This window comes from Salvelinus fontinalis, chromosome 17 (assembly GCF_029448725.1).
Source record: "Salvelinus fontinalis isolate EN_2023a chromosome 17, ASM2944872v1, whole genome shotgun sequence".
In the NCBI taxonomy this organism is placed as follows: Eukaryota; Metazoa; Chordata; class Actinopteri; order Salmoniformes; family Salmonidae; genus Salvelinus; species Salvelinus fontinalis.
The window spans coordinates 31,344,981-31,365,272 of record NC_074681.1 but is presented as its reverse complement, the minus strand read 5'-3'; the positions used below and the strand labels follow the sequence as shown (position 1 = coordinate 31,365,272).

Genomic DNA, 20,292 nt, shown 5'->3' with positions numbered 1-20,292 from the left:
TTTGTCAATCACTTCAAAGGGCTCCTGTACTAGGCTACCTGTGCACGTTCATCCACTCACAACATATTACCAGCCTCCAAACAGTGGTGAAAGGGTAGACATATTTTACATCAAAAAGTGTAATGACATTTTGGCGATTGTCTTTAGGCCAGAAGTGATGTGTCCACTGCTGTCTATACACGTGTCTCGGTGTCAGCCACTCATCTCTGCCTTGGCAAAATGGCAGTGTTCTCGTCGAACTACATCGCATTTTGGAGCGCATGCTATACCACCTGTTTAAGTCCATTCGCAAATGTTTCATGCCTCTGACATGGTAATCTGGCCTCTGGTAATGATTCATAGCGGTGACATTTTGTTTTCATTATTGTGATAGGCTCATGTTTTACCGGTACGGCGTACCTCCACTATTTATTTTGCCGGGACGCCTCACTTTCACCCCTGGTCGGCGAAGCAGTGTAAGGATGACCTTATTTGTATGGGTACCCACTTAATCAGCCAGCTCGATAAATGCTGCTAATCAACATGTTTGTTTCCCAACTTCGAACAACAGTTCACTTTCCCCACATCACTGTGCTTGACAGTAGCTCAACAGCCATCATAGAGAGACTATGTAGGTCCATACTGGCCCCTATACCTATTAGGTCCTGCTGTGTCAGAGCAGCGCTGAAGGTCCTGAGGATGGGCTGATTTCCATTAGGCTAGGAGGGAGGGAGGAGAATACGGCTAAATTCTAGAAGACCGAGCTTCCTTCCGGTAATATATCATCAGCGTAAGACAGACATGAATGCTGTTGGGATATCCCATCATTCTGACACACAGTAAGGTGTGCAATAAAAAACACGTGTTTTGAACAATGGGTAAAATTGCATGTTAATTGTGTAGATAGTTGTCTAAGAAACCAATAGTCCATACCTTATGTCTCCATCATAATCCGTTCAAAACTTCTTGGAGTTTTTACCCTTGTAGGATGGTCAAAATTAGGGCGACTAATGTAAATCAATTGAGGCAAGAGGAGGAAAAAGTGGTCAAAAATCAGGAAAATAGCATTGTGTCAGCTAGGCTGGATGCTGTGAGAATTAAGGCTACCTGACAGGCTGACCGTTGAACTTGTCATCTTTCTTGTCAATTCAGGAGGACATAATACAATATAGAGGTAAGATGGATATTGATTTTGAGAAATGACATGTAGAATTGCTTTATTCAGGTATTTATATGCCTTGTAATAGGTTCTTATTGTAGATCTGACAGGTTGACATTTCACTCTGACAGCTGGACAAGTCAGGGCAAGTACAGGCAGCTTTGGTTAAGTAGCCCATACAGAACAATCAATTCCACACACAACTTGTCTTGGTTACTGTCAGAAACCTGACCCTGTGTCTGACATTGAGAAAATCAGAAGTAAGCAGCAAGCACTCTGTCAGGAGGAGTGGCATTGATTGTGATGTGATCCACAATTAGATTGTTTGAGCTTTATTCGAGAAAAAAAAATGCAGCAGGCCTTGCCCTCCTATTTCTAGGGCTGTATCTCAAATGGTGCCCTATTCCCTAAATAGTGCACTACTTTTGACCAGAGTCCTATAGGCCCTGTTCACGACAAAGGGAATTGGGTGCCATTTGCGACACAGACAGTTGTACCTTGTAAAAGCTCCTGCATTGTTGTGTGTGTTGTCCTCTTAGCAAATATGCCTGGAATCAGGCTTGATAAACAGTGTGGGCTGCAACTCAGCCTGTTGAGCCAGGAATGTCTCATAGTGGATGGACAGTTTTTTAAAAACTTAAAATAAAACTTTTTTACAGAAATGCACACTTACCAATAACTAGGCATATTTCCTATATTTAAGGTGGCTTGCTATTTATACAGATGTCATGCCTGCATCTCTCTGATTCAGAGGGGTTGGGTTAAATTCTGAAGACACATTTCAGTTGAATTCATTCAGATGTACAACTGACTAGGTATCCCCCTTTCTTTTCATAGTCTAATCCTCTGAGCCAATATAAGCCTAAATCATGAGCAAGATCAAGCAAGATCAGGACTTGGATGTAATAGGTGACGGTAGTCATTTTGGGTGCCGGTATTGTTTATATCTAGGAGCAGGTGCTCCACAATACTTTTGAGCTAATATTCTATAAAGAGGAACAGGAGCTCAAGCAGTAGCGTTTGAGGTGTTGATACTCAGCTCTGGTGATCTCCTGCCCAAGTCAAGCACTGAGTAACATGTCGCAGAAATCATAAGGGAGTCTGAAACTAAGATTTGACCTTGTATGTACAGAGTATCATATATATATATATATATATACTGCTCAAAAAAATAAAGGGAACACTTACACAACACAATGTAACTCCAAGTCAATCACACTTCTGTGAAATCAAACTGTCCACTTAGGAAGCAACACTGATTGACAATAAATGTCACATGCTGTTGTGCAAATGGAATAGACAAAAGGTGGAAATTATAGGCAATTAGCAAGACACGCCCAAAAAAGGAGTGATTCTGCAGGTGGTGACCACAGACCACTTCTCAGTTCCTATGCTTCCTGGCTGATATTTTGGTCACTTTTGAATTCTGGCGGTGCTCTCACTCTAGTGGTAGCATGAGACGGAGTCTACAACCCACACAAGTGGCTCAGGTAGTGCAGTTCATCCAGGATGGCACATCAATGCGAGCTGTGGCAAAAAGGTTTGCTGTGTCTGTCAGCGTAGTGTCCAGAGCATGGAGGCGCTACCAGGAGACAGGCCAGTACATCAGGAGACGTGGAGGAGGCCGTAGGAGGGCAACAACCCAGCAACAGGACCGCTACCTCCGCCTTTGTGCAAGGAGGTGCACTCCCAGCGCCCTGCAAATTGACCTCCAGCAGGCCACAAATGTGATAAAACCTAATCCCACAGAACACAAATCTCGTAAATTGTTCCTGTGACGGTATGTGTCCACTGATAGCACTTTAGTGTGTGTGAACGAGACAATGAACCCTAGCCCAGCTGCCCTTGTATGGGTTCCTAAACAGCGGTTCTGTGATTTCCAGAAGTCCAGAATTACTCCAAAGGGCTGTGTACCAAGTGGCACACTATTCCTTATATAGTGCACTACTTTTGACCAAAGCTCTAAACACCTGTAAGAAGATGTACTGTACTGGATGGCTGTCGTTTTGCAAGCTCTATTTTGTCATTCTTTTGTCATTTAAATGTATCCACTATCATTCCTTACAACCGACAAGATCTTTTGAACATCAGATCTGTAGTTACTTACCTTAATTCCGGCTTCAACTTCGACTCATCCCTGGGTTCTTTCTGTAATTCGGACCCAATTTTCAGGCTACCCAAGATAAAACGCCTGCGTTAGTGGCAAGAGAGGGGGTATGCTGGCGAGATTAAGGTGAAGGGAGAACCAGCCCTCTCTTCTCCATTCTACTGGCCAATATACAGTCACTTGATAATAAGATTGATGACCTCCGATCGTGGGTTTGCTACCAACGGGACTCTCAACTGCAATATTCTCAGCTTTTTTGAGATATTGCTCACGGACAAGATACCCCCCCCCCCTCCCATGGCTGTCCAGCTGTCTTATCAACAACAACTGGTGTGCTGACTCGAGTGCGGTGGAAGTATCAACTCATTGATCACAGTCTTGAAATACCTGATGGTCAAATGCCAAACTTTTTACCTCCCGAGGGAGTTTTCAGCTGTTATCGTTTGTTGTATACATTCCACCTCAGGACAAGAGAAATAACAAGCTGGCACTTAACGAACTGTATGAGGCTATAACCGAGCAGGACAACTTACATCCACAGGCTGCTTTTCTGGTTGCCGACAATAAAAAAAAAATAAAAAAAAATTCTGCGCCATTTACACTAGATGCCCAACTTCCATCAAACCGTCTCCTCGCCACTAGGGGCGATAAAGTCCTAGACCACTGTTATTCTACCCACATACAAGGCCCTCCCTGGTCCATCATTCGTTAAGTCGGATCATGACTCCATACTCCTGCTTCCTGTTTACCAGCAGAAACTCAAACAGGAATTACCCGTGACTCGCTCCATTGAGAAATTATCTCCAGAATCAGAGATTATGCTACAGGACTGCTTTGCCAGCGTTGATTGGAATATGTATTCGGGACTCCACCGATAACATTGAAAAGCTAGCTATCCACCTCTGTCACCGGCTTCATAAGGAAATACATCGGCAACATTGTCCCCACAGTTGAGGTTTTGTGCTTCCCTATTCAAAAACCCTGGATTAACACTGAGGTTTGCGATTAACTAAAATACAGCCCTGTGTGCGGTAGCCCTATTGCAGACAACCCTGAGGCTATGGCTGAGGGCAGGAACATTGCCTATCCCAGACAGCCCTGAGGCTATGGCTGAGGGCAGGAACATTGCCTATCCCAGACAACCCTGAGGCTATGGCTGAGGGCAGGAACATTGCCTATCCCAGACAGCCCTGAGGCTATGGCTGAGGGCAGGAACATTGCCTATCCCAGACAGCCCTGAGGCTATGGCTGAGGGCAGGAACATTGCCTATCCCAGACAGCCTTGAGGCTATGGCTGAGGGCAGGAACATTGCCTATCCCAGACAGCCCTGAGGCTATGGCTGAGGGCAGGAATAATTGCAAGAAGTCCCGCTACGACCTCTGCAGAGTCATCAAATGAGCAAAATGACAATATAGGAATTAGGTGGAATCATACTACCCAGGCTCTGCTGCCCGCCACATGTGGCAGGGGCTACAGTCCATTACGGATTATAATGGAAGACCCGGCCTTCATCTGCCCAACGATACCTCTACACCAGACAAACTTAATGCATTTTATGCACACGTTGACAATCCAAATCTTGTGCTAGGTGTGAGGGCCACCACCGACCCAAAAGATTGGGTGATCTTGCTCTCCGAGGCCGACGTGAGTAAAGTCTTAAATGGTATTCCAGGGCGTGTTCTCAGAGCATGCTCAGAACAGCTGACTCGAAGGTGTTTGAAAAGGTTTGGCATAGGCCCTCATATCCTCAATTTTCTACAGCTGTACCAGGACTGGCTGCATCACTGCTTTGTATGGCAATAGCACCGCCCTTGTTCGCATGGCACTACAGAGGGTAATGCGGAAAGCCCAGTACATCACTGTGGCTGAGCTTCACAGATGTCTCAACTTTTGAGGGAGCATGCAATTAGCATGCTGACTGCAGGAATGACCGCCAGAACAGTTGCCAGAGAATGTAATGTACATTTTTTTTACCATATGCCGACTCCAACATAGTTTTAGTGAATTTGGCAGTACATCCAACCAGCCTCACAACCGCGGACCATGCCAGCCCAGGACCTCCACATCTGGCTTCTTCACCTGCGGGATCATCTGGGACCAGCTACCCAGACAGCTGTTGAAGCTGAGTATTTCTGTCTGTAATTAAGCACTTTTGCGGGGAAAAATAAAGTTCTTGTTGGCTGGGTCTGGCTCCCAAGTGGGTGGGCCTATGGCTGTGCCCCTGCCCAGTCATGTGAATTCCATAGACTAGGGCCTAATTTATTTACTTCAATTGACTGATTTCCTTATATGAACTGTAACTCAGTAAAAATGTTCATGTTGTGTTTTATGTTTTTGTTCTGTATATCTAGTATAATGGCTATAAGGACTGAGTTTACTTTTGTATATTATTCTTATTTTTGCACTGTCTCTATGCACACTGACAGGGCCCTACACACTACACACACTGATACTCCAACACACATACAAACACAACACACATACTCACTCCATAGTTTGCTCACATACATTCATACTGACTCTACACACCCACTCGCATACAATCATCATATACGCTGCTGCTACTCTGTTTATCTTATATCCTGTACATACACTACATGACCAAAAGTATGTGGACACCTGCTCGACAAACATCTCATTCCAAAATAGATGTTGGAACATTGCTGTGGGGACTTGCTTCCAATCAGCCATGTGCATTGGTAAGGTCGGGCGCTGATGTTGGGTGATTAGGCCAGGCTCGCTGTCAACGTTTGATGGTGTTGCGGTCAGGGCTTTGTGCAGGCCAGTCAAGTTCTTCTACACCGATCTTGACAAACCATTTCTATAGGGACCTCGCTTTGTGCACAGGGGCATTGTCATGCTGTTGCCACAAAGTTGGAAGCACAGAATCATCTAGAATGTCATTGTATGCTGTAGCGTTAATATTTCCCATCACTGGAACTAATGGGCCTAGCCCAAACCATGAAAAACAGCCCCAGACCATTATTCCTCCTCCACCAAACCTTACAGTTTACACTGTGCATTGGGGCAGGTAGTGATCTCCTGGCATCCACCAAAATGTCAGACTGCCAGAGGGTGTAGCTTGATTCATCACTCCAGAGAACGTGTTTCCACCTCTCCAGCGTCCAATGGCGGCAAGCTTTAAACCACTCCAGTCGACATTGCGCATGGTGGTCTTAGGCTTGTGTGTGGCTGCTCGGCCATGGAAACCCTTTTCATGACGCTCCCGATGAACAGTTCTTGTGCTGACGTTACTTCTCGAGGCAGTTTGGAACTTGGTAGTGAGTGTTGCAACCGAGAACAGATGATTTTTACGCACTACGTGCTTCAGCAAACGGCGGTCCCGTTCTGTGAGCTTGTCTCGCCTACCACTTCGCGGCTGAGCCGTTGTTTCTCCGAGACGTTTCCACTTCACAATAACAGCACTTACAGTTGATTGGGGCAGCTCTAGCAGGGCATAAATTTGACGAACTGACTTGTTGGAAAGGTGGCATCCTATGATGTTGCCACGTTGAAAGTCACTGAGCTCTTCAGTAAGGCTGTCAATAATGGGTGTGGCTGAAATAGCCAAATCCACTAATTTGAAGGCGTTTCCACATACTTTTGGTGATATAGTGTATCTACCTCTATCACTCCAGTATCCCTGCATATAGTAAATATGGTACTGGAACTGACCCTGTATATAGTATGCTTGCTTACTTGATCATGTTCTTCTTATTTTTATATCTTGTTTTTGTTCTACCCTGTTATTTTTAGTACTATGTTGATATTGATTAATGTATTGTTGAGTTTAGAGCTGCAAGAAAGGCCTTTCACTGTGCATGTGACATTGAAATTATATAGGGAATAGGGTGCCATTTGGTGCGTATTCCCTCACGACTCTCCCATGATCTGTCATAAGGTGAGATGACCACAATGCTCCACCTCACATGATAGGCCCTCTACATTGGTTTATATTTACATACTGTACTAAGATAAGCCATAACTCCATGAACTATAAGCCTATCGCCATACAGACAAATGACAATAAGGCTTGAAGGAGCTTTCTAAATAACTCATGTTTATTTTCGGAAATGTATACATTATTTTCAATTGCATTGTGACTTGTCAGTTTCAAACCATTTTATTCATGATCCTCCGTGTGTTTTCCGTGGCACCAAAAACAAGGGTTCCCCCTTCAATGGGCACTCTGAGTCTGTTGTTTGGAAACCAGACTGTCCAGCAGACTGACTGTTCAGTCAAACTAGGAAATTACTTCTCCTGTGAGGAATTACAACAAACTTTTGCTTTTATTTTCCACTGTGTGGGATCTCTGTCTCAAGGCAGGCTGAAATATGCTACTAGTCAAACTCTTGTTTGTCTACTACAGACCCTAAAAAGGAGAGAAACATCCTGGTAATGTGTCATTGAAGGGAGAACTTTTTCTGGGAAATGAATCGGTTGTCTTCGGTTGTGACACAGAATCAGAGTTGTCAAGGAAAACAAATCTGATTGTACAATATTATGCAGACTCATGCCTGGCTATTTGGGATTGAGTTCATGGTATTACAGTCAAATAACATCCCTATACATTGGAACTGCTCCGGGGTGAGGTTTCCCCTATGTAGTAAAGATCTAGGATCAGCTTCTCCTCCCCCAATCCCAACCTTCACCAGTTGGCGTTTTCCATTTAACTTACCCAGGATCAGTGTTTTAGGGGTATCTTCACCCTACACCCATTGAAACCATACTTGTCCAGTTTCTTTACTTCATTGATTGAGCAATATTACTTGAACACTTCAACACAACTTTGACATAGTTCCATTCATCATTGAACTGATCTAATCTGCATTCAAGGACATCCCAATTACCCTGCCCAGTGCCTATAGAATTGAGTTACTCTCTCTGCTTCAATATGAGCCCAGGATTGCTCTCTGAACAGTCAAGCTTGTGTATGAGGAATGACTGTTGTGTATGAGGTGGGACTGTTGTGCATTCCAAGTGGCACCCGATTCTCTATATAGTGCACTACTTTAAAAGTGGTGCGCTATGTAGTAAATAGGGTGCCATTTGGGATGCTGCCGGCCTGCAGAAGCTCTGTCTGGCCAACTGCATATCTGTCATAGTCGACTCCCTGCCTCAGCAATCTGAAAGCGGCTTGGTGCTGCTGTTCTCACGCTGTCAGCCTTAGACAGCAATACTGCAGCATTGTCTCTGAATGCTCAGAATCAGCACTTCCTTCCTCTCTTAGCTTTACATGTGGTGCTTTTAAACGACACCGTCGTCATCATTTTCATCTTCTCCTTCCTCATCATTCCTAGACAGCCACAGATATCAAAGCTCTATAATAAGAGGATTAAATGTTGAGGGATTGTTTTGGAGAAGAAGTGTGAATACTGTTTTGTATCTCTTCTGTGTGTGTGTGTGTGGACTGTTGATAGAACTGCAGATGTCAGGGAGCCATCATTGTTTGGACTGTTCTGTGTACTGTAACAGTGTCTGGTTTGTCTTGAACAGATATAGGGAGTGTACAGGGACATGACTATAGAGCTTGGCCTGGATAGCTGCATAAAACACTACTTAACAAAAGGGATGTGCTGTGTGTATGTGTTAGTGTATTAGTAGAATAGCAGCATCATACAACAGACACTACAGTATTCTGTCAAACGTGTCAGTTGGGTTACTGTCTATTGCTTTACTGAAAGTCTGTAATCATTTCACACACTTTTTAGACTAACCAGGAATGAGACATGAAATGTTGCATCTACCCCACTGTATCTCTGATCAGACAGGAATCTGAACTGATCAATGTTATTCTCTTTCATTCCAGGTTCATTATCCAGATGTGGAGAGGGTGGAATGGCTCAACAAGGTACTGAACATCTTCACTGCAGTGTCCCACAGTATACTGACCAGACCTGGATTCAAATTCTATTGGAGATCTTTCAAATACTTTGAGTGTTTGCTCTAGCCTGCCTACCAGATGGGTGGGTTTTGCAGTTTTGGGACTATCCTATTGGTCTTTCAACCCAGGCAAGCTCAAACAAGAACAGATAAAGTATTTGAAATTATTTAAATAATTTTTGAACCCAGGTCTGATACCAACTTCCCCAGCTGCAACACTTCCCCAGCTGCAACACTTCCCCAGCTGCAACACTTCCCCAGCTGCAACACTTCTCCAGCTGCAGGCGGGCAGGGCTGGGAGGTGGGCAGGCAGGCGGGTAGGCGGGCAGGCAGGCAGGCAGGGCCAGGAGGCGGGCAGGCAGCAGCCTGATATAAATCGTCCCGCATCTGGAGCTCTGCTAACCCAGCTCTGGTACCAGCCTCCTTGGAGACCCTTCTCATTTCCGGAACTTACTATAGAGGGAGTTGTTACTGTAAAAAAACAGACGTCTAGGGATTTAGTCCATGTTTCTAAGACACAGTAGATAATAAAAAGAGCAACATTTGTTTTCTTGACCTCTATTGGTTATGCAACAGTGTTAGAAGCTGTTGTTTTTATGGTAGACTCAAATGTGGTAAGGAGCTCATGCATCATTAAAACAAAGACGAGCCAATAAACTGTAGCAGTGCCACACCCAAACAAAGAAAATGCGGCAGTTGAGATAATGGTAGGCAAATATGAGGCCATTTCCTACCTGTTAGCTATGACGCAGTAATGCTCCTAATTTTCCTTTTGAGGATTAAAGCATTTATCTTCAATTGAACAGTTTTAATATTTAGTCCTATTAAATAAAACCATACAGAGAACAGGGCCATTACCTGTGTGGTGTGTCGGACAGACATTGAGCTTTGAGAATATGACCCGTCTAACCCCGAGTCTTCCTCGTTGTGTCCCTCCCCAGACAGTGAAACAGATGTGGCCGTACATCTGTCAGTTTGTTGACAAGCTGTTCAGAGAGACCATCGAGCCGGCTGTGAAGGGGGCTAATGCTCACCTCAGCTCCTTCTGCTTCACTAAGATCGACATGGGGGACAAGGTGAGACTGAGGCATTTGAAGAGGCATGCATGTTTCCAGTGATGAGTTCTGTGGTCAATGTTACTGTTAGTTAGGTTCCCACTGTTATGGCAAGCGGTATGGAAAGCGTTCTATATCCTGTTATATGGGTGTTTAGTCTGTATAAAATAGTTAATAGGTGTTTACAGTCATTAGCCATATATCAACAATGTCCAGTTATGTTTCCTGCATGTACATTTTTAAATTTGTTAACATTTGTTAACAATTTATGAACATCACCCTGCTTGACGTGTGATTGGACGAGCGCAGTTAGGAAGTTTTCCCTTGTTTGAGCACACAGAGGCACTTGTCAACCAGTGGGTTCTGCTTTGTCATCCTATCATCTCCCCTCTCTCTCTCTCTCTCTCGCTCTCGCTCTCGCTCTCGCTCTCGCTCTCGCTCTCGCTCTCGCTCTCGCTCTCGCTCTCGCTCTCGCTCTCGCTCTCTTTCTCTTTCTCTCTTTCTCTCTCTCTTTCTGCAGCCACTAAGGGTGAACGGGGTCAAAGTGTACACTGAGAATGTGGACAAACGACAGATTATCATGGACCTGGACATTAGGTATAGTCACATGCACTGTGGTTCAATTTGAAGAGATTTCTGATTTCATGTAATTGTGTATCATAACACATTGGTTTTGTTTATCTTTTCAGCTTTATTGGAAATACAGAGATTGATGTTGACATCAAGAAATACTACTGCAGAGCTGGTATAAAAAGTATACAGGTAGTCATGATTTTAATATCGGACACATGCATACACTACATACAAATGTTGTGACTTTCTCCCGCTATTGAAGAGTTTATATACCAGACCTGAGTTTGGAGAGGATCTGTCTGGTGCATTAGACTAACCATTAGCCACCGCCATATTTGGCTATGCATTATGTAAACTGCAGTTATTTTTCTCCTCACAATATGTTGACACATATATAGATAAGGATAAAAGGGGATTATACAATATTGGCAGAGGTTGCCCTTACAAATCATCAGCATGTTTGCTGTTCAGAGATCAGAGTGAGCCAGTTATACTCAGAGTAGCCTACAGTAAAGATTGCAAACCCGTTGTCTATGGCTAGATTAAAGACTGTAGTCTCAGGTGGTCTATGCGTCCACTCTGATAGGCTGTTTAGGTATCAGTCCAGATTTCAGACGGTTTTGTTGGCTCCTAATAGGTGGCTGGCTTTTCACTGTAATCATCTGTGAACGTGAGAATAAGACCACATAGAGTATGGTTATCGAAAATGTCCTCTTTAATTAGAGTGATCCCTGATTTAAATATAAAGGTCAAATATTTCCATTGCATGTTAATGGATGACTTTGTGTTTAATTGCAACCACATTTGGAGCTCTAGACATTGTCAACATTTCTGATGAGTCATTTCAGTCATGATGGATACTAATGGAATCAGTGTAAAGCTGGTCAGACTTTTCCTTGAAAAGGAAGTGATATTTTAACAACAAGGCCCATTAACTATACAGACAGTGATATTGAAGCTGTGGATAATAAGAATGTTTATCATACCACTGTTACATATGTTGTAAGAATGATACCCCATGCTCTGCTTCTGAAAAGCCACTGATTTGGCCTGTTTTCTGCAGCTTCAAGGTGTATTGAGGGTCGTCATGGAGCCCTTGCTCGGAGACATGCCATTGATCGGAGCCCTAGCTGTCTTTTTCCTGAAGAAGCCTGTAAGTATTGGCAGCCATTTTGACTAATTCTACAACTCTTGTAGTGGTTTTAAACCTCTGAGGAGGGAGTGGTCTGCAGACAACTGGATGTGAAGCACATTTTGTTGAGCTCCAGTTTCAGAAAGCCCAAGTCTAGTCTAGGCTGCATCCCAAATGAATACCAATTCCCTATATAGTGCACAACTTTTGATGGGCTCTGGTCAAAGTAGTGCACTATATAGGGAATAGGGTGCCATTTGGGACGCAGTCTTAGTCCATCCCCTGCTCCTTGACTGCTGTCTTCATGTGTGTCAGCATCTGTTATAAATTGAGGGTTTGATAGGGGATCCCTGAGGAGAATGAGACATGCCATCAGAAGGACAAGAAGTGCACTGGAACTACTTCCTTTTGGATTTATTTTCTTTAGTCATCACAACTGAAGAGATAATAGGTACAATAGCTTGGATATATTTCCTAGCTAGTCAATAATACTCTTGGCCTTATTTTAACCAGACTCAGTTTCAGGTGATGTTGATTACCAGTAGTCACTCGCCATTTGTCTCTGTGACGATACATATTCTAATTTTAGTGGTGTGACGTTATGGGACTGAAATGGCATTGCTGTGTTTTTCTGTAAGATATGGGTCTTATCGCCTCTGTGTCGGGGTGGGGAGAGCAAATTAGCTTTATTTTAAATCTCCTCTGCTGTTATGCAGTCGAGGCTGCGTCTTTCTCATTGGGTAGGATTTCTGCTTACTCCTCATATTGATTTTCCTCTAAGACGAACTATGCTGCTTATCGCCTGTTATTACGCATTAAAGGTCTATGGTAAATCAGCTGGACATCCAATCTATACCATCTCATACAACAACCCTCCCCTCTTGGCCTAAGACATATTAACCCCTAAAGCAACTAAAATCAGTTAGTGTTGGACCAGTGCTGTGAGCAGATCGTTCCAGGGCTGCTGAGATGAATAATTTCTCGCCAGTTAAGCTCGATAATCGTCACACAGAACCAACCTTTACAGTCCAGTCCTGATTACAATAGCATGCCACATGTATTTTCCTAGCCAGTCTATAACTACTTTTAGTATCAGTTGTGATGCAATGATACAGCGTTAATAAAATAGAGTTAGTAGAGACATTGCAGCAGAGACGAGGAGCTGTCATTAGCCCTACAAACACAGACCACAGAGATGGGCCAGAGGGCTGACACAGATCCCCAGTACAGTATCTGCCAGTGCTATTTTCCCCCTGATATGGGCCGAGGCATTGGTCTAAGTCCTGGGATGAAGACTGGGCTGTAGTGAAGTCCTTAAGAGCGACAAACAGCCGTCTGTCTAAGCCTTATTTTAACCTCTGGAGCTCTGCTATTTCTCTTGAGCTGGACTCTTTAGCCTGGTCCCACATCTGTCTCTTCTGTTTTGACAGATCTGGGACCAGGCTAGACTGCTATAGAGCGCATGGGCTCTGTACACGTTCACCTCTGACCTGTAGTGCAGTCATAGAGACTTTTAAAATAATGAGTGAAAGGTCTACCCCTCTAACCAGTCTATCATTTCTATTGGATTTACCGCCCCTTGAAGAAGGCATTGGAAATGTGAGTGGCGTTGCTGTGTAGTGTAGCCACTGTGTGTTTGAATGTAGAGCAGAGTGGAGCAGTGCAGCCTGCCAGGATAAAAGGCCTCACCAGGACTGTTTGATGTTGCAGTATTCTCATGCCATGCGGTCATAACCAAAGAGGAAACCACTTTTTCTTTCTACTGACTAACAGAGGGCATTTGTTTAACCCAATGTCATTACATTGAGATCCTTATCATGTGCTCTTCATCTGTAAACAGCACCTAATGTTGTTGTTTAAAAAAAATGAACCTTGGATAATCAATGCATTTTACTGATAGGTTGCTGTCTAGTCATGACTTAGTTAGCAGGGCTATGACGATAGCAGCATCACTTTTTTTCACGGCAAAAATGAAAACACGAAGCAGACAAACTCTTTGGTCCTTTAAAAACCTGTTGTATATGAAATATTGTGTCCTATTGCTTGGAAAATAAATAAATAAATATCACTATAGATTACAACATAAGGATGTTTGTTTCCAACATTAGGGCGGTTTTCCTAAATAAGTTCAATCCACTTTGTGAAGGCTAAGTAGGTGCATGCTGCCCGCCATCCTGCCTCGCCAGATAAAAGCCAGACAGCGGTTCGGACTGCTCTGCAGCCTGCCTGCCAGTCAACCAGTCGCTGCTCTTTATGGCTGCATCCAAATGGCACTCTATTCCCTATGTAGTGCACTACTTTTGACCAGGGCCCATAGTACACTACTTATGATCAGAGTCCTATGTAGGGATTGGGAAACAGGGTTTCATTTGGGATGCAGGTATATCTTCTTTATATCCACACTGCAGTCAGAACAGTGGAGCAGGCTGTGAAACGTATCTGTGTCAACATCAGGAGAGACAGGAAAATCATCATAAACGCCCTGCCCAGGCCTTAGACAAGTGCTGAAAGCGTCATCATCACCTGATCACTGACAGACGTTTCTTCTTGTGTCCTGTATTCTGTTATGTATTTTGGGTAAGGCATCACGTGCCACTCCTTGCCTGACAATATATTAAAATCCAGGTGAGAATTGGGTTAGGTGAGAAATGTGCTCATTCTTTTGCCAGAATTCAGAAGTTCCTAATTTTGCTGGAAGGCGTTATGGTTGAATAAGAAAAATGAAGGAACACTGTCATGATCATACAAGAGCACAGCATGTTGTTTACCTTGTAGGCTTTTAGGTCATTAGAGCTGTTCGTTATGGGAAAGAATGCTGCTGTGTTGTGGTCAGAATCCTGTCAAAGCTTTGTGCCTGCAGCACTTTACTTGTTAGGATGTGGGAGAATAGATGTCATTTTACTTGTTTTGAAATGTCACCTCTGGTCTCTTTTGACAATCGACCAAACATAAATGATTGACAAGCTTGAATTTAGCCTGAAATGTTCCGTAGACAAAACATTTAGACAGTAGAGTTTTAAGCTGCACTGTAACAGCTTTATGCTTAGCACTAATGTCTGCTTACTGTATGTACGCTACAAGTCAAGTCCTCGTCTTAAATCACCCAGATGTTGACTTTCTGAGCTCCTTAATAGCATGTTTCTCAGCTTTGCAGACATTGTTAAATGAGCAGTATAAATGTGAACAAAGTCACCTTGCTCCCGGTCCTCGACCTTCACACACTGTAGCAGACCCACAGTTCAGAGACATGGCCCCTTATTCCTTATAGTGCACTAATATGGGCTCTGGTCTACAGTAGTGCACTATATAGGGAATAAGGTGCCATTTGGGACACAAGCATGCTTTCTTAGTGGATGACTTCTGGCACATGAGACATGACATGACTCTCTTAGTGGATGACTTCTGGCACATGAGACATGACTCTCTTAGTGGATGACCACTGGCACATGAGACAAGACATGACTCTCTTAGTGGATGACCACTGGCACATGAGACATGACATGACTCTCTTAGTGGATGATCACTGGCACATGAGACATGCCATATCACCCCATGTTTGGTTGACTTTATTTGGTAACCATGACAACCGGTAGACTAATGCCAGTCCTTTTATGGTAAGAAGTGTGCTAATGTGGTAGGAAACTACTTGGAGAAAATGATAATGCCAGGATTCGGGCAGAGGCTTGATTCGTATCTACAATTGATTTAGGCCTACCCTTCTCCTTATTTCAAATACTGTTTCAGTCAATGTTATTAGAAACCCTTGAACCGTAAGTGTCTGAAAATACAGTGAATTTGATGGGAGAGGTAATGTGCCTTGACTGCTTTGCTGTCATCTGAGTGTTCTTAATGGCATGTATGACTCATAAACTGAGAGGAGCCTCCATAGAGCATTCTCTGTTGCTTTTGAGGAGTGGCATACAGGCAGTGTTCTATGATTCAATGGGCAGAACTTCTGGCTTGGGTACTGGAACAGAGAAAGACATGGCTTGCATCCCAAATGGCACCCTATTACCCATGTAGTGCACAAAAGTAATGCACTATATAGGAAATAGGGTGGAATTTGGTATGCACCCGTGGCTATTTCACCATACCGGTCAGACTAACCCAGTAACATAGCTAGCCAGGTCACAAGGCTATGTTCCCCTAGAGACTGTCACAACACATCATTCTCAGAAAGTTTGATTCCTTCATCTATGACCCTGGAACACTGTCTAGGCCTACGTTAATTCCTGAGCCTACTAAATGTTTGTCGTTGTTCTAAGTCGTTTTGCAGTCGTGCAGTATTGTGATGCTACAGTGCACCGTTGCTGCACACATTCTGGCATTGTCCTGAAAACTTTGTATTTGTTTGGAATCCAATCCACACTAAGGAGGTGTCCCAAAGTGAACTTTATTCCCTGGTCAAAAGCCCTGGTTAAAAGTAGTGCAAAGTACTGCATGGAGAATAGGGTGCCCAATCCGGTCTCATAGCAAAAAATCTTTGCTACTCCATTTAGTATGATATGTTACTTTTCGTTAGGCCTACCATTGTAATAGTGGTCGTACAATATAATACAAATTGTAGGACGTATAGTATCCTACGTCTTGGTCGCATTTGACCGGTTTAGTATGATATACTGTATTACGTTAGACGACTTTAGTATGATATGCTACGTTCAACTGCTTGAGTATGATATGCTGTGTTTGGTTAGGGGTTAGGGTTAGGAGTAAGGTTGAAGGGTTAGGGTTTGGGGAAGGGTTAGCTAACATGCTAAGTAGCTAAAAATATAGTAGGTGCTACTTAGCTGAAATGCTGAAGTTGTCCGTGATGAGATTCGGCACGGATTTTAGTAAAATATAATACGTTTGGCTCTCTGAGACCAGGCTGGGGTGCCATTTGACACACAGACTATGCTTGCCACATACTGTACAGCCTACGGTCCTCACTTCCATAAAACCAGTACAGAACAAACAGTTACTGTAGATACGGTATAGTTTGCCCTGTAGTAAGAATCTTGTAAGCATTCAATCTGTCTCCCTATACGGTGTTTCAATCTTTTCGACAGTGCTCATTTTCCTCAAGACATTGCTTTATGCTCTAGATACCGCTTTTAAAGTTAATGTCCGTGTTCACTGTTCAGGTCAAAGTAATAACCATTTACCAGATACTGTAGCAGTCATTTGTAGCTGTCTTCAAAGAGATGACATGATGAAAGTGGATAACATCTTTAATTGTAAAGTATCAATTATTGCCTTGCTCTGGAAATGTCAGTTAGAACCAGTTCAAATGAATGTCTTTTGGCTAGTTCTTTTATGCTGCTGTGAATGAGTGCGCTGCTGTGTTTTACTAGGAAACGGTACTCCTCATGGGCAAGCTTTTATTAGCTGTTGAGTAGCTTCCAATTTGCTGCTTTTTAGCCATTGGAAATTCCTCTTCTGCTGATAATAGATTGAGATAGATTCACTGCTTGTCAACTCTCTCTATAGACTTCTTATTAAAACAAAACTCTCATTGATCTTAAATACAAATTGGTCATTATTTTCTTCGATTTTTTTTGCAAGTGTTTATGCTTAGTTAAACTCTTAGAAAACAGCTTGAACTATTGATATTATACTAATTGTGTCTGTCGTCATTTTCTACTCATTTTATTGCAATGAATAGCTAAATGAGGATATTAGCTAGATGAGAACACTTGATTAAAACGTTAAGCTGTTTGCGCTTCAGTGGCCTTATTATTCAGTGCTTAGTTAACTAGGGTTGGCAGGAAACACACAAAGCTAAAGCCTACCCACAATATGCATGTCCTCTCTGCATTAGTGTACAGAAATAGCTAGTTGCATTGTTTACCAGTGTAATGGAGCAGGCTGATGCCCTCCTAGTGAGAATGCTCTCCGTAAGCTTAGAAGACAAGGAGCTGTTTTTTGCTTGACTTCCTAAATGAGGTGAGTTTAAATGAAATGACTGTGTTTGTGGTGCACACAGTAGTAGTTCCACTCTGTTTGGGCTCATCACGCCCTAGAGTTCCTCGGAGTTCTGCTTCGTTTTTTTTTCTCTGTTACTCAAAGGCATGTTTTCTTTTTCCTTTTAGTTTCTGGACATAAACTGGACAGGCCTCACAAATATGCTGGACATTCCAGGCTTGAAGTAAGTGACAACTGCACGACTGCAAACCCCGCTTCTTATTACTGTTGTGGTGTGGAACTGGCCTGACCTATAATATAAATGTGCTTTGAGGAATCAAGTCTTAGTTTTGGTCTATTCAGAGGGCATGGTCTACACTTACAGGATGTGCTTCTACACCTGCATTGCTTGCTTTTTTAGGGTTTTAGGCTGGGTTTCTGTACATCACTTTGAGATATCAGCTGATGTAAGAAGGGCTATATAAATACATTTGATTTGATATTAATTGTATCCTTGGCCCGCATCCCAAATGGCAACCTCTACAAGTCACTACGTACAGTGCCTTCAGAGTATTCACACCTTGACCTATTACACATTTTGTTGTTAGTCTGAATATAAAATGTTGTGTCACTGGAAATGAAAAGCTGAAATGTCTTGAGTCAATAAGTATTCAACCCTTTTGTTATGGCAAGCCTAAATATACATTTCAGGAGTAAAAATGTGCCTAACAAGTCGCATAAGTTGCATACGTGATTTTTGAATGACTACCTCATCTCTGTACCCCACACATACATACATCTAAGTTCCCTCAGTCGAGCAGTGAATTTCAAACACAGATTAAACTACAAAGACCAGGGAGGTTTTTCCAATGCATCGCAAAGAAGGGCACCTATTTGTAGATTAGGTTCAAATAAAAAAAGATGACATTGAATATCCCTTTGAGCATGGTGAAGTTATTAGTTACACTTTGGATGAAGTATCAATACACCCAGTCAGGACAAAGATAGAGGCGTCCTTCCTAACTCAGTTTCCAAAGAGTAAGGAAACCGCTCAGGGATTTCACCATGAGGCCAATGGTGACTTTAAACAGAGTTTATTGGCTGATATTGGAGAAAACTGAGGATGGATCAACAACATTGTAGTTACTCCACACTACTAAACTAAATGACAGAGTCAAAAGAAGGAAGCCTAAAGAGAATAAAACTATTGCAAAACATGCATCCTGTTTGCAACAAAGCGCTAAAGTAAAACTGCAAAAATGTGGCAAAGAAATGAACTTTATGTCCTGAATACAGAGTTATGTTTGCGGAAAACACAACACATCACTGAGTACCACTCTTCATATTTTTAAGCATGTTAAGAGAAAGGTCATATCTAATCAGTTGCACAAAATTTGTTTTCCGCATTTAACCAACCCCTCTGAATCAGAGAGGTGTGGGGGGCTGCCTCAATCAACGTCCACGTCATCGATGCCCGGGGAGCAGTTGTTGGGAGGGTTTAACCGCCTTGCTCAAGGATAGAACGGCAGATTTTCCCATCTTACTGCCACAAGGATTCTAACAAGCAACCTTTCGGTTACTGTCCCAATGCTCTAAGCGCTAGGCTACCTGCCGCATCATGTTTTGGGTATGCTTGTCATCACCAAGGACTATGGAGTTTTTTAGGATCAAAATAAATAGAATAGAGCTAAGCACAGGCTAAATTCTAGAGGGAAACCTGTTTCAGTCTGCTTTCCAACAGACAGTGGGAGACATTTACCTGTCAGTAGGACAATAAAAAACACAAGGCCAAAAATACTGCTCTCGAGTGGCGCAGTGGTCTAAGGCACTGCATCTCCGTGCAAGAGGCATCACTACAGTCCCTGGTTCGAATCCAGGCTGTATCACATCCGGCTATGATTGGGAGTCCCTTAGGTCGGCGCACTATTGGCCCAGCGTCGTCCGGGTTTGGCCGGGGTAGGCCGCCATTGTAAATATGAATATGTTCTTAACTGACTTACTTAGTTAAATAAAGGTTACATCATTTTTTTTAAATACACTGGAGTTGCTTACCAAGACGACATTGAATGTTCCTGAGTAGCCTAGTTACAGTTTTGTACAAATATTGTACAATCCAGGTGTGCAAAGCTCTTAGGTTGTGTCTACACATGACACATACATGTGACTTCTGCTATCAGAATACGAAGATCGCATTGTATGACGGGTCTAGATGCACAAAAGTCGCTTTGTAGTCTGATTGTGTTCAGATCTGGCTGACCATTTCAGGAGGTGGTCAGGGATGCATTGTGTGCAGATTTCTCCTCAGTTTGGACACAATCAGGCCACCGAACGCGTATACAGCACTCCTCCCACAAGTCTCCAGAAAACATGTGTTTTTGGACCGAGAGACACCTTTTCATTATAACGTTGGAGTAAATACATTCCTAGTATGTGGGCACCTGTTTGCTGGCCTCAAATGCTAGCCAGCTAGCTAATATTTAGAAAAACAATTTTTGGTTATCATATTTTGCCTATTCCACC

General features: G+C 43.1%; 1 protein-coding gene across 2 annotated transcripts in view; it reads left to right on the top strand.

Annotated features, from left to right (window-relative positions):
- LOC129814157 (extended synaptotagmin-2-like) overlaps positions 1 to 20,292 on the top strand; it is a 54,290-nt gene that overhangs the window by 8,357 nt on the left and 25,641 nt on the right. For both annotated transcript variants that reach the window (XM_055867001.1, XM_055867002.1), the window contains exons 3-8: positions 9,056 to 9,097; positions 10,071 to 10,205; positions 10,705 to 10,781; positions 10,874 to 10,946; positions 11,821 to 11,910; positions 17,961 to 18,016. In XM_055867001.1, the coding sequence (XP_055722976.1) occupies positions 9,056 to 9,097; positions 10,071 to 10,205; positions 10,705 to 10,781; positions 10,874 to 10,946; positions 11,821 to 11,910; positions 17,961 to 18,016 (473 nt within the window). The remainder of the gene's footprint in view (positions 1 to 9,055; positions 9,098 to 10,070; positions 10,206 to 10,704; positions 10,782 to 10,873; positions 10,947 to 11,820; positions 11,911 to 17,960; positions 18,017 to 20,292) is intronic.